At 33.1% G+C, this 15565-nt stretch overlaps 1 protein-coding gene across 1 annotated transcript; it reads right to left on the bottom strand.

The window, feature by feature from the left end:
• Window positions 1-512: 512 nt before the first annotated feature.
• Window positions 513-10557, bottom strand: RERGL (RERG like). Its single transcript, XM_049783707.1, has 5 exons — window positions 10506-10557; window positions 9260-9316; window positions 4876-4949; window positions 3195-3343; window positions 513-795 (listed from the first exon to the last, which is right to left on the bottom strand). The coding sequence occupies exons 1-5, from the start codon at window positions 10555-10557 to the stop codon at window positions 513-515; spliced, it is 615 nt and encodes a 204-aa protein (XP_049639664.1).
• Between the last annotated feature and the right edge of the window lie 5008 nt (window positions 10558-15565).

Below are 15565 nucleotides of genomic sequence, written 5' to 3'. Positions count from 1 at the left end.
GACGCTGGGGGATCGAACTGCGGTCCTTCCTTGACTAGCGCTTTCAAGGCAGACACCTTACCTCTAGCGCCACCTCTCCAGCCCCAAGGTTGCAGGGGTCTCAAACTCGCGGCCCGCGAGTTGTTGCGGCTTCTGTACAACATTTTGTGGCCCGTGGCTGGCCTTCAACTATCGCAGTATTCACGATTATTTGCTTACCGAATAAAAATCCAAAATAGATTTATGGTATGTAGTTTAAAAATTATAAAGTTAATTTGGCAAGTCAAACTAGATAGCAACACAACCATAAACTAGAGGGCTATTATCTATAATTAAAAACAAAATGTAAGTAAAGCAGAGTGCCCAAAATACAGACTACCCCAAATGGGAAATTGTATATTTCAAAATAGCTGTGATTACATTAACTTAGTCTTGCTGAGTGAATTATTACTTAAAATTACACATAATGAGTAAATTTAATTAACAAGTGAAGTCTTAAAACTAAACACATTCATTCCCTACGATCATATCCACTAAACGGATTTTCTTCTCTTTCCAAATACATTATTGATCAGTTTGGCCATGGATTTTGATCCACTGGGTCTCCTCTTTTCTTTGAGTTTGAAGGTTGCCAGGATATCTTTGATGATTCCTAGAAACATCATTTCGACCTCCAGAAACTGCTCTGCTGCTGACAGTTCACAGAACTGACATCGATTATCCAGTGCTAGTTTGTGTCCTTCTTCCCAGCGAACTTCTCGCACATGACAGAGATCTTGCTTGTTACCAACCAAAAACACTGCTGATTCCACAGCTCTGAAATACAGATACAAAATCTTTTGGCGAGAACATGTTAACAGCACTTTAAAAGTAAGTTTATATAAAAACTTGATTAAAAATGAAGAATATATCTCTCAATTATGGATGCCACTTTGGTCAGGTATATGGATGTATGGAAGATGATACATACTCCTGTTAACTTAGAAAAATGGTCTAATGTGAAGTAACAAAGTTCTTAAAATTAGGATTTAAGAGGCATACATTTAATCTTAAATTCTGAATATATCTGCTAAATAAGGCATGAGTCACTATTTTCCTTGTGTATAGTTTTCTGTATAATAAAAGTGGTAAAATATTCCTCATCACACAGAATTTTCATAAATAGATGGAATCAAATGGTGTATTTGAGAAAAATTAGCATAATGCTAAGTAACAAAGATATATAGTAGGTAGTATTTTTCATTTCTTTATAAAATTAAAGCAATGTCTCTATCAAACAGCTACTCTAATCGAATAAAAAGTATACATTATTTTCCTAATTATAATTCTTATTCATAATATTCAATACTATTTCATAATAACATTGAATAATATTACTCAATATCTTTCTGCTTTTTTCTTTTAAATACTTATTAAATCGTAATCTGGGTAATATTTCATATGACTTCAGACAAAAAATTAATTTTAAGAATATTTTAGATTTAATGAATGTCTTCAAAGTAGCAAAAATTATTTTTTAACTTGAGTTACTTTTATGTGAAGACTTCAATATGTAACTGCCAAGGAAGTAGAAAAAAATGGGTAAGCATGGATAATATTTGACTGTCTAAAGAAATATTGTTCCCCTAGTACTGATAACTGATAATTTTATTTATGTTACAGGGTAAGTTGTAAGAAAAAAATATTGAAGTTAAGGTATTATTATTTAATCTTGTACATAGTTCACAAAATGTATAACAACTTCATAGAGAAGGGTAAATAAAATATTCTGAAGAATGACAAATATTAAATTTTCTGAAACTGCCAAAGTTTTTTAATCTGTTTATATACTGAAAATATGAAAACCTAGGAAAAAGTAGTCTCATCAGAAAATTAAGATGGCTTTAAATATATCAAATGCAGATCTCCATGAGCAATTTTTACATTTTTATTTTGAAGGTCCACACCCAGCAGTACTCAGGATCATACTTGGCAAGGCTAAGTAAGGGAACTGTATGTAGTGCCAGAGATCACAACACCATCATTCATATGCAAGGTAAGTACCTTACCCTCTGTACTAATCAGGTTCATCCATGGTAAATATATATTTAGTGAGATTCTTTTGATCTGGAGGACAATCAAAAAATTTATTATTGCCCCTTACTAATCCCATGATATTTAAACATAAGGATTTTTGTGATTGAAATGGAAATTTTAATGTCAGTAACATTATAGAGAATCAGGGTCAGGTGGTACTTTAGTAACATCACTTTCTTTTATCCTACCAAACTTCCATCGGTTTTATAATCAGAAAACTGAAATCCAGAGATTAAAGTGGTTTACCTCAGGTCAATCAGATATACATGAGAATTTACATGAGCTAGCTGGAAGATAATGCCTTTTATCAGTCACTGTCTGATGATTTCATGATAGTACCATTTAAAATAGATATTAAGAGCCCATACTTAAAATTTCAGTGATGATAATGTGTTCTTTTTCTCCCTAGGTTGTAATCTTTTTTTGGATTCTAAGGGCAAAATTAGATAAATGCACAAAGAATTCCTCCACTAGTACATTGTAAAAAGTCTCTTAAGTGGGAAAGGATAGATAGTATATATATTTTTAAATAAGAAAAACTAAAATTAGGAATTTACATGTTTAAATTTAAGAATGCTTTTAGCACAATTAGGTCCTCTTTTAATCATTATATGTTTGTGAAAACAATCTAAAACACTGAAGTGTTAATAAATTATTTCAGGAGGTAACATGGAGAATATGTATTGTTTTATATAGAATTTATAATGTTTTGGTTATTCATTCTTTTTTACTCTGATAGAGTGAACAACCCAATGACTAAGAATTAAATGTCAAATGTCATAAATCTGGTTTTATTTAGTATCTTCGATATTTTTGTGGGAATGAAAATAAAATGTTGGAAGCAACTATCTTGTGTACAGAGACAATCATTATTTTGCATCTGACTGTCATGTTAACAATAGAGGCTGTCTTGTAAAATAGTCATTTACTCAGGGCAAGTAACTTTATGTCAGCCAAGATATAAAGAATTCTCATCCTAGTTCTTTTACTACATGTGTGTCTCCTGTGGAATGGAAGGTGAATTGTTCAGGGCTGTTAAATTTTGTAATTGGAAGTCTGTATAAAACTCTTCCTAATGATGCTAACAGCTCTATGATGATTTATTTAAAAGAAAGGAAAAATGAATGAAAATATCTTACCTTTTACAGTGACTAGTTTGTGGCTCTCGAATTCTATAGATTAGTGCTTTTGCAAAAGCAAATGAAGACCTGTCACTGATGTCATACACAATAATGAACCCATCTGCCCAGTGCAATTCACTTATAAGGGAAAATTTTCTTTTTTGTGGCTGAAAATAAGCAAAACACATTGAAAATATTGGATCTAACACAAATATTTTATGATTTTGAAAAATTGAAAGAGTTATATTCAAAATAATATTTTAAACTATATTTGATTTTTGATTTTATTACCATCTGTTAAAATAAATTATAAATAAACAGAAATTACAATAATGTTAGTTATCTCTCATTTACATTTTTTGTCTAAGAAAATAATTCCATTGTTTTGAAATTTTGGTAAGCTATATTAATGGCCTTTTGACGTAATATCCAGATATTTCTTTTTAAAAAGAGATAATGTAGTCAATCAATTTAATAATAAAATATCTGTTTTATTATATAAAATGTTTATTTGTGCCTCTAGATTAAAATTTTACAAATTAATGTTACTTAAATAACATTATAGGGTATTTTATTTTACTTAAAAAAATCTGTCCTATAAGTCCTGATAAACTACTTTCCATGCTTAGTCTTCTACAATCATATATATTTTTGTATTAATCATATATATGGATATATATGGGCCACTGAGTGTATATTTATGTATATATATGCATATATATCTTTGGGCCATACTGGGTGGTGCTCAGAGGTTACTCCTGGCTCTGCACTATGAAATTACTCCTGGTGGGCTTGACGTACCATATAAAATGCTGGTGATTAAACCCTGGTAATTGGCAACATGCAAGATAAATGCCCTATCCATTGTACTATTGCTCTGGCTCCACAGTTCTATTTTTAATTTCTTTGTATTTGAGTAGATAGAAATTTTTGTACTCAAAAATGAATTTACTTAAGCTTTATTCATAGTGGATAATTAAAGATTAGACAAAACCTGTGTCGATAGTCATTCATTTATATTTATTTATTTATTTATTTATTTATTTATTTATTTATTTTGGGTCATATCCAGCAGCGCTCAGGGAGTGCTCAGGCAGAGCTCTGGCTCTATGCTCAGAAATTTTTCCTGGCAAGCTCAGGGGCCCATATGAGATACCGGAATTTAAACCATCGTCTTTCTGCATGCAAGGCAAATGCCTTACCTCCATGCTATCTCTCTGGCCCATATAGTCATTCACTTTTAACTTCTGTTTATGTTTTGTTTTTTGGGGGTGGCCACACCCTTTTGATGCTCAGGGGTTATTCCTGGCTAAGCGCTCAGAAATAGCCCCTGGCTTGGGGGAACCATATGGGACGCGGGGGGATCGGACCACGGTCCTTCCTTGGCTAGCACTTGCAAGGCAGACACCTTTCCTCTAGCACCACCTCACTGGCCCCCACTTTTAACTTCTGATAGCTACACTATAACTTGATAGAAATATATAATTAAATCAAGTCAATGATGCTATATTAAGAGTATTTCAATAGGATGACTTTTGAAATAAGTTTACAGAATTTTTAAGTATAAACTTGAAAACAAATTTAAAATTCAATAGTAACATTAACGCAAAATTTTAGTTTTAATACTGATATCTCTATACTCACCTCATCTTCTAAATATGATGGAAAAATAAAACAAAAGGTAATTTGATTGACTTACTTGAGAACAAGGGTCATATATCTCTAGATTCAGTTGTTTTCCTTCCAAACACAAGTGCTTCTTGTATATAGACTCTGGAAAATAGGCATACATTTGCTATCACTATGGAAATACTCTACAGTTTTAAAAATGCATTTATGTAAATCAGAATCTAGTGAATTCAATGAAGCATAATTCAGTAGAGTCAATACTTAGCGTTGCTAAAGGCCTAAACATGCATTTGTTATGTGTTCATATATATTGCTTAGAAGTGAACTTTACTACCATATATATTCACTGACATGTTTTTGAATTATATACTAAACATCTATCAAATACTCAGTGAATAATCTATATATAAGAACAATCTATTTATTGGGAACCAATAAATATATATTTTTTAATTTTGGGTTACACCTGAAGTTTTAGAAATTACTATTGCTCAGTGCTCAGATATCACTACTGGCAGTAACTGAGGACAATATGTGTTGCCAGAGATAAAAGCCAGGTCGGTGCCATACAAAATAAGCACTCAACCCACTGTTCTATCTCCAGGCCTCTAGAAACTATTTCTAACTATTTCTTTTCACCAAATAAAAGTTATGTTTACCCAGTTATCTCTTTTACAAATCACAAGTGTTTCTATTTACAATATTATAATATCTGGCTTTCTCCAGCATAACAATACTTCAGATTTCTACAATCTCTATTTTGTTTTTCTCTGTTGGCTTTTTGGTGACCATTTATAATCACTATCTTACAGTCTCTCTTCTCTTATGTTTTAACACTATTGTACTCAGGATTTATTCCAATTATTTGACTATATATATATTTTTTTATCAAGGTTGTGTTTTTAAACTCAATGGTCAATTTTGAGTTTGGACCTTTCTTGTACTCCCAGCATTAATGAAGCTGATTCTTTTCCTTAAAATAATTCTTTCATGTGGCTTGCATGGCAATACACAATTTTGATTTCTTTTTCATTCCCTATAGCTCTCAGTTAGCAGTTTTGGCAAACCAAACTTCCCACAAGGAAAACATGGATCAAGTTTATCGACTACCCATGGTCCATTCCAGACTTTTCCAGACAGAAAGCTTTATATGCCAATTATTGAAAATGAGCTTAATTGGGATCGATAGTGCATACCTCTTTCTGAATTCTAGACACAGATATTGTTACTGACCCTCTCCACTTAGGGACTTAGAAACATCACAAATTTAGAATATTTAATGCTAACTCCCTGCAGTGTATATGTCACATTTTCCCATTTTATTAAATTTTATTGGCTTAGCTCCAATTTCTCAGGCTCAAATCTTAAGGCAATCCTTGATTCTGTATTAAGCTTATATCCCATACTTAAAATAGTAGAACTACTTATCACTCTACTTTAAAGATACATTTTGAAATTATTTATCTCTCATCATATTCATTGATTATACTCTGGCCCTAACTATCGTTTTTATTGCTTTGGTCTTGTCAAAATTTTCTGTGTCACTTCTATATTCCTTCCCGAACTCCATTTTTCTATTTAATCTCCTCTCAACATATGAGAAAAAGTGACTTGGTAAGTAATGATCCCAAAGATAGAACATGACACTTATTTGATCCAGTAATTTCCTTGACTCTCCGTCTGACTAGATAACCTAGTCCTTCTAATGCCTGAAAATATCCTTCATTGTTTAGCTTCCCATTACATCTGTGGTCTCTCAGGCTATTACCAATCAAATTCTGTTTATTTGAACTGCTCTTTTCTCCATTCCATTCCCATAATTATTCAGAACCAACGCATCTGTGATTATTAGGAATCAGTTGATTTTTCTGCTGAAGGCTATCATGGCTGAAATACATCACCTTCATGGTTTTATTTAAATATTCTCTCAGCAAGGTCTATTCTAATTACCCAAGTTTAATTATCATGCGACATTAAAATCATCAATCTATCATTCAGCATATTATATAATTTATATTATTTTTTTGTTTGGGTCTACACTCAGTGCTCAGGGCTTACTTCTGGTTTTGGGGTTACTACTAGTTTTGTGCTTACAGATCACTTCTAGTGGAATTTGGGAGAATTTATGTGGTATTAAAGATCAAACCAGTATTGGTTTCACATAAGGCAATTGCTTGTTGTGTTGTACTATCTTTCCATACACATATTTAATATCGTATTGACTTAACCTTTCTTCCAGATTTTAAATCTTAATAGGAACTTAGTATTTGTCTTTTTTATTCTTTGTTTCAGCATCTCCATCCAGGGATACATGGGATATTGAAGTGATGAACAAATAAATGTCTGTAACTATTCTTTTAGTACTGATAAAATATTATTTTTCTATGAAAAACAAATGATCATCCTGACATAAAATCATAAATTATTTTGGAAATACCATGTTAACTTATAGTAGGAAAAATATTATATACTTTTCAGGAACAAACTTTAGGGGATTAGGTATAAATTTTAAAATCATCCTTAGTCTCGTTTTAATTAGTCTCATTTTAAATTGCAGTTTCATTAAAGCTTAACATGTGATATCTGTCCAATTTCTGGAAACTTCGTCCACAAGTTCTCTAATTACAAACCAATCTCCAAGACATTAAAAACTATCATCCTCAATTATCAAAACTGTCAGCAGGGGTCAGCACTTCTTAACTTTATATAATTTTTATTATTTCCCTTACCACCATTCATTCCATAACAACAGTAATATTTTGCTAGTTTGTCTTGGCACCACTTTTGATTCAGTTGTCTTTTGAAGATATCTGTAAGCCTTATATGTCCTATATAGCTGTCAGAAGCAGAGGCACAAAAATTCTACATTTGGTCCTTTTATACATGAATGTAATTTTTTGTTATCTCTACTGTTTTGTTATCTCTACTATTAAGTTTTTTAGCTTTAGTTTTATTTTTCATTATTCTGGAGCATTTTCTTACACCCAACCCTACACAGATGCATATCAACTTGTTGTTATAAGATATGAAAATAGAATTTTCTCTATCTGCATATTCTTATATTCAGTTTTCAAGCTCTTTATTAAGAATGTTAAATGTTAATGGACTAATAAACTCTTGAGTACATGTAGGAAGAACCGTAATTCTTCAGTTATTTTCAAAAGAACTGTTAATAATGCCATGTATAAGTTCAAAGTTTTTCATTTATATCTCATGAGAAATTAGATTTGCAACCAAAATTTTTCTTCTCTAAACTAAGTACACTTAATCCCCTTTCTACCATTTCTCATATTTACTACAAGTATATAGTTCTTATTTTAAGAAACTTAAACCTAGGTCTTGAGAGATAGCACAATGGGTAGTGTACTTGCCTTGCACATGGTTAAACTAGATTCAATCCTGGTACCTGTATGTTCTCCCAAGCTTCATCAAAACTGATTCCTGAGTACAGAACCCTGCCACCCCCAAGTGTGGCCCCAAATCAAAATAAATTTTAAAAGGTAAAAAAATTATTTCCCTAATACTTTCATTCAGGTAAGATATAAGTTTTTTTTTTTTTTTTTTTTTTTTTTTTTTTGGTTTTTGGGCCACACCCGTTTGACGCTCAGGGGTTACTCCTGGCTATGTGCTCAGAAATCGCCCCTGGCTTGGGGGGACCATATGGGACGCCGGGGGGTCGAACCGTGGTCCTTCCTTGGCTAGCGCTTGCAAGGCAGACACCTTACCTCCAGCGCCACCTACCCGGCCCCCAAGATATAAGTTTTGATTCACTGCTGAAATCAAAATACACTAAAAACTGACAAAATTTCTCACTTCTTAATGTTATAGTATTCCAAATGTCACACTAAATTTGATTAAAATACCATACATTTTTAGTAATATTAATGAAATGACCTGAAGATTATATCAAGGTGCTCTGGCATTTGTTTTAGAATTTATCTAAAACTTACATAATCAATATAGATAATTAAGAAATTATATTTAATTAAACATTGTTTTCCTGTAATTTTCACATGATTGTGCAATAAAAATAAGCTTTATGTTATACTTAATTTGTTTTTTTTTTTCTTAATTTGTTTTTATAATTAAATTCTTATCTTCAACAGATGTTGACTTAATTTCAAATTTTCTCCATAGATTACAAAAATATTCATACTCACAGGCTCCTCAATGTTATTTTGGGCAAGATCCAAGTTTCAATATTTATTTTTCTCCTAGTTTTAGCCTGAAACCAAATCACTTTCTAATCCAGTTCAGTGGTTATCAAAATCAAACTATAAATACTTTATTATAAAATAATATGATATTCAAATACTTATTTTAGAATTTCTAGAAGAATCTTTGAATAATGCTTATAAGACAAAAATATTAGAGATATTAAAATGCTTCTCTTAATTATGGTTTAACTGTGATATTTAAATTTTAGAGTGAAATTATATAGAGAAATAACTTACCAAAACTAGAAGCATATTCTCCAATGAATCTCTTTGTAAGAAACCTTACTATAAGGGCTGCAAAACAAACAAGATACATCTAGGGTTGTTGCTGCTTTAGGATGTAGATAATTTAGTTGTGGACATAGGGTTTATCTAACTCAAAAGAAAATCACTAAGCATTATGAAAAACTTTAAAGTTTTATTAAACTATAGTCTAGTCAACAAGATTTCTATTGCACACTTCAAAGATTAGCAAGCTAGCAAGAAAAGGCACTAAAAAGAAAAACAATAATTAATTTATGAATACAAACACAAAAGGCAACTTAACCTTTTGTAACAGTAACAGACTTCTTATTTACATATTATGGCATCTCTGTCTTCCTAATGAAATCAATCAAGTGTCTCCCAGGTTCTACATGCAAATTATGACAAGGACTATGTCAAGACTTTTACTTTTGTTTAAAGAAACAGTGTTTTCTTTAAAAAAAAAAAAATAAAGACCTCTATTTTTATGTCTTACTTCGGTTCCTTTTCTGACTGGTGGTTATTCATCAGGCCTCTGTCTTCCAAAGTCAAGGCATCTATCACTCAGCATCTATGTATGTACAAAGCCACAATCCTCCAAATTTCTTTTATGGGAAAATGATATATTTAAGCAATAAATCACTGGAAGGTTAACATCTCTCTTCCCAGTTAGCCTCAAGGCAGTAAATGCTTTTGAGGCCATGCTTACCTACTGGCAGGTGAGGGCTGTTGTACTGAAGAAGTCAGTAGGAAATGTATTTTTGTTTGTAAATATGAAAGCTCCAAATGAAATTTCATAGAGTTAATGTATATGTCATATAAAAATTATATCTAATACAGTAAAAACATTTTGTGAATGTTAAACATTTATTAAATGTTAAAATATTTTGTCACATTACAAATGTCAAATTTTACATGTTGCCCTCTACACTGTTTTATTTTGCGATGCATTTTGTATTTACAAGAAATCTGAATCAGGGGCCGGAGAGATAGCATGGAGGTAAGGTGTTTGCCTTTCATGCAGGAGGTCATCAGTTCGAATCCCAGCATCCCATATGGTCCCCCGTGCCTGCCAGGATCAATTTCTGAGCATGAAGCCAGGAATAACCCCTGAGCCCTGCCGGGTGTGACCCAAAAACCACAAAAAAAAAATCTGAATCAAATATTAATTTAACATACAGTAACTATAACTTACACTTTTACATCTGCTACCTGTCATTCCATAGAAAACATCACTCACCAGATTTGCCTGTTCCTTCCCTGCCCAAAACAGCAACTTTCACATCATTCATTTTGTTTTTCTTGTTCTCCCTTGGTCAGATCTGTCTTCTGGAGCTAAACTAACTTGAGTCATCATGTGAATTTTTCCAAATTCTATTTATTAGTATGGTTCTGATTTCTCTAAGCCCAACTCCGCCCCTTAAGCCTAACCATCCAATAATAACTTCAGAAATGTTTTCCTGAGGTCATTTGAGTTTGCCCCAATTTTGTAAAAAGTTGGAGTTATAGTTAGAAACCAATTCTATTCAGTCAACAGTCATAAATTTGATATAAAAACTGGGTTTTCATTTACCTAAAAAACCTACCTCTCTTTGGGACTTTGAAAATGATTTATCTCATTAATTTTTTTTTCTCCCCTTGCCCCTCTAATTAAGATTTTTTGTTTGTTTGTTTTTGGGTCACACCTGGCAGCACTCAGGGGTTACTCCTGGCTCTACACTCAGAAATCGCTCCTGGCAGCCTCAGGGGACCATATGGGATACCAGGATTCAAACCACCATCCTTCCGCATGAAAGGCAAATAAATGCCTTAACTCCATGCTATGTCTCTGGCCCCTCTAATTAAGATTTTTAAGCATAAAGACACATATCTGTCAATTTACTTTTAAGTCACTATGTGTTCCTATAAAGACCTGTCCCCATATGTTGGACTTCCAGGTTGAATAACAATGCATCCAATTATTATTGAAATATTTGAACTGAGAGGAAAAGCAAAGCAGCAGACAGAAAGGTTTTTAAAAAGCACAGCACACATGTCATATTTGCACTAGACCAGCTCTATAGTCTACTCTTTTCTCTAAAGTGATGTAAACGAAACTAAAAAATCCTGACTACACTAGCCACATAGTTAAAGCTGGCAATCTCTGGAGGAGAGGACAAGCCAAGCCTCATCCTATTGAATCCAGGCCTGCTGCATCTATCTCCCATAATCTGTGTATGACCCTTCTTCACCACTCCTCCATGAGTCTGTGAAGAGACAACAATCTGATAAAACTCTGGTTTGCCAGTATTTGGGCTGACATCATATGGGTTTTTTTTTTTAGAGTGAGTGAAGGCACTCTCTTCCCCACATTTCCTACTCTGGAAGAACTGGCATTTGAGAACATGTTCCACAAAAGAAGAAGTATCAGTAATAGTACTTTGAATTTCTGGACAACTTCATTTGTTTGATGCTTCATTTTAATGTTTCCCATAGGACATACTAATTTAAATGCCAATGTGTACCTGAGGTCACTTAAAGTTTGGAAACAAATGAACTAAGAGAATGATAAGCTAACAATCAGAGCTTACTAAACCTTCTGCCATTATCCTAATGACCTCATTGGAGATAAAAATAATTTTAATAAATTGCTTCTAACTGCACTTTATATTTTTTTAAAAAATTATTCTACTCTTCCTTTTTCATTTCTTTTTTTTTTAAATAATGTTTCTCTCACTTATCTTGACACAAATTATGTCTACTATGACTGCTACGTGATGCATTTTCTTTAAATAAATTAAAAAAGAGTACAATTCACTTGAAAAATTTCCTTGGAAATGAAGAATGAAAGTGAAAATTAGAGGTTATGAATGTAGTGAATATAGTGTCCTGTAAGAGATTGTAAAGCAAAATAAAGGCAAAATTGAATATAATCATAGATAGAATTAGTCAAGAAGGTGCTCAAACAATTTAGAAGTTTTATTTAAATTATTTTATTCTGGCTTTAGACCAAACTTGATTGTGCTCAGTAGGTACTCCTAACTCTGTACGCAGTAATCATTCCTAGAAAGCTCATGGGACCATATGGAATGCTGAGGATTAAACCCAGGTCAGCAAGGCAAATGCCTTACCATCTGTATTATCACTCTAATCCTAAAGACTATTTTAAATTTAAAAAGGTTGGCTCTCAGCTTGCATAAATAATTAAGGTGCTTGCCTCACATATGGCCAACCCTAATTCTATACCCAGTGTGACACATGGTCCCCTGAGCACCAACAGGAGTGACCTCTGTAATAATAGCGGTAAGCTTTGGTGTGGTCCCAAAACAAACACAGAAAAATGTTTAGTCTCCACTTTTTATTTATATTACAATGTTATTAAACATTTAAAAAGTTATTCATGTGTTTAGGAGCCACATCCATCAGTGGTCAAGGCCTACTAAAAAAGTGCTCAGGTGGTGATCAAACCTGGGCATCCCACATACAATGCATGTGTTCAAAACATGGAATTACCTCCTAGCCCAAGAATTATTATTTTGGGGGAACTAAGTAAGGAAATTGGTCTATACCCAGCTATACTCAGGGTTTATACCTAACTATTTACTAAGGGATAATTTTGTATGGAATGCTATGCTATAAAATGATTTCTCTTAATCTTTCTCTAGAAGAGGATTTTTGACTTGTTTTTTAGCACTGAGTTGTAATCCAAACTAGCATGAGTGGGGGATAAATAACATCTGGGAAAGAAGAGATAAAGCTTGCTATCTAAAGACAAGTTTTTTTATTTTATTTAAACACCTTGATTACATACATGATTGTGTTTGGTTTTCAGTCATGTGAAGAACACCATCCATCACCAGTTCAACGTTCCCATCACCAATGTCCCAAATCTCCCTCCTCCCCACCCGACCCCCGCCTGTACTCTAGACAGGCTTTCCATTTCCCTCATACATTCTCATTATTAGGACAGTTGAAAATGTAGTTATTTCTCTAAATAAACTCATCACTCTTTGTGGTGAACTTCCTGAGGTGAGCTGGAACTTCCAGCTCTTTTCTCTTTTGTGTCTGAAAATTATTATTGCAAGAATGTCTTTCATTTTTCTTAAAACCCATAGATGAGTGAGATCATTCTGCATCTTTCTCTCTCTCTCTTTGACTTATTTCACTCAGCATAATAGATTCCGTGTACATCCATTATAGAAAAATTCCATGACTTCATCTCTCCTGACAGCTGCATAATATTCCATTGTGTATATGTACCAGTTTCTTTAGCCATTCGTCTGATGAAGGGCATCTAGGTTGTTTCCAGAGTCTTGCTATGGTAAATAGTGCTGCAGTGAATATAGGTGTAAGAAAGGGGTTTTTGTATTGTATTTTTGTGTTCCTAGGGTATATTCCTAGGAGTGGTATAGCTGGATCGTATGGGAGCTCAATATCCAGTTTTTGGAGGAATCTCCTTATCTCTTTCCATAAAGGTTGAACTAGATGGCATTCCCACCAGCAGTGGATAAGAGTTCCTTTCTCTCCACATCCCCGCCAACACTGTTTATTCTCATTCTTTGTGATGTGTGCCATTCTCTGTGGTGTGAGGTGGTACCTCATAGTTGTTTTGATTTGCATCTCCCTGATGATTAGTGATGTGGAACATTTTTTCATGTGTCTTTTGGCCATTTGTATTTCTTCTTTGTCAAAGTGTCTGTCCATTTCTTCTCCCCATTTTTTGATGGGATTAGATGTTTTTTTCTTGTAAATTTCTGTCAGTGCCTTGTATATTTTGGAGATTAGCCCCTTATCTGATGGGTATTGGGTGAATAGTTTCTCCCACTCAGTGGATGGCTCTTGTATCTTGGGCGCTATTTCCTTTGAGGTGCAGAAGCTTCTCAGCTTAATATATTCCCATCTGTTAATCTCTGCTTTCACTTGCTTGGAGTTTCCTTCTTGAATATGCCTGTAGTCTTAATGTCCTGGAGTGTTCTTCTTAGCTTATATTATTTACTATAATAGTATACATAAGATCCCTCAATAAAGTGAGCAGATAATATATAAAATAATAAAAATATAAAGAGAAGAGATAGAAAATGAGTTAATGCACTTGCCTTGGAAAAGTTATTGGTTGATTTCTTAGCACCATATGATCCTCCAGAAAATCATGGTTTTCCAGCTCTGAAGTGACACCAGAACACATCATGTTTTTAAGCGTGATACTTAAAGAAAGATACTATTAAAAAAAAGAACATAGATCCAGAAATAGCATTAAGAACCACCTGGTGTGTCCCATACAAATCTCAAATTAAAAATATATAATGATTTCCATCAATAGTATTTTCATGAGGAAAAATACGAAAGAAAGCATAATTTGAAGGAAAATAATATTTATGACAATATTTTTGTTTTGTTTTTGGGTCACACCTGGCAGCCCTCAGGGGTTACTCCTTGTTCTATGCTCAGAAATCGCTCCTGACATGCTTGGGGGACCATTTGGGAGGCCAGAGTTTGAACCTGGTTCGTCCCAGGTCAGCAGCATGCAAGGCAAATGTTCTTGGCTGGTTCGAATGCAGTGGTGTTTACAATTAGTTGATCATAGCCAGTTACAGATTTCTTTGTTCCTTCTCCACTCCCACTGCTTCACTTGACTAGCCTAAAAAAATTAGTAAAGATTTGCTAAAGAAAAATTAGATCCAATACCCCATAGAAAACTATTTACAGAAAAGCATATTCAATAACTGAACTTTAAGTAATTTATGCTAATCCCATAAGATTATTTGCCATAAAATGTACTTGACATTTTATTAATAACAAAATTAATGATATAAAAAGTAATCACTTTTAATTTCATATGAGATATATGTTTTGCCTAAATTATCTAATTAATAAAGAAATTAAGTTCTAACAGAAAAATGTCTTTAAGATGGGATGACTTGAGTATGTTTTTATGTGATAATATGGGAATCTCCCAGGTAACAGAAGTAATTTGAAAGAAGATTTTTTCATTTCACAAAGATTATTATGTACCTATTATTTTGCACCTATTATTAACCTATGTTGGCAGTGTCCAGGTGCTTGCACATTCTATGGCGGTATTAAAAATGAAGAGAAATATTTAGAGAAAAAAAATCACTATTTCTAAACTCATCTCATCTTCTGTTCTGAAGATTTTTGTTGTTGTTCACAGCATAAATGGCAAAAAAAATGCCCAGCTAAAAATTAGGACCAATTCCTCTATAAATATACATTTTCATAACTCCTCTTCTTTTTTTTTTTTTTGTTTTTGTTTTTGGGCCACACCCGGCAGTGCTCAGGGGTTACTCCTGGCTGTCTGCT

The sequence above is a fragment of the Suncus etruscus genome, chromosome 11 (assembly GCF_024139225.1).
Source record: "Suncus etruscus isolate mSunEtr1 chromosome 11, mSunEtr1.pri.cur, whole genome shotgun sequence".
NCBI classification, from domain to species: domain Eukaryota; kingdom Metazoa; phylum Chordata; class Mammalia; order Eulipotyphla; family Soricidae; genus Suncus; species Suncus etruscus.
The sequence above is the reverse complement of the archived record's forward strand: the minus strand, read 5'-3'. Positions and strand labels throughout refer to the sequence as shown.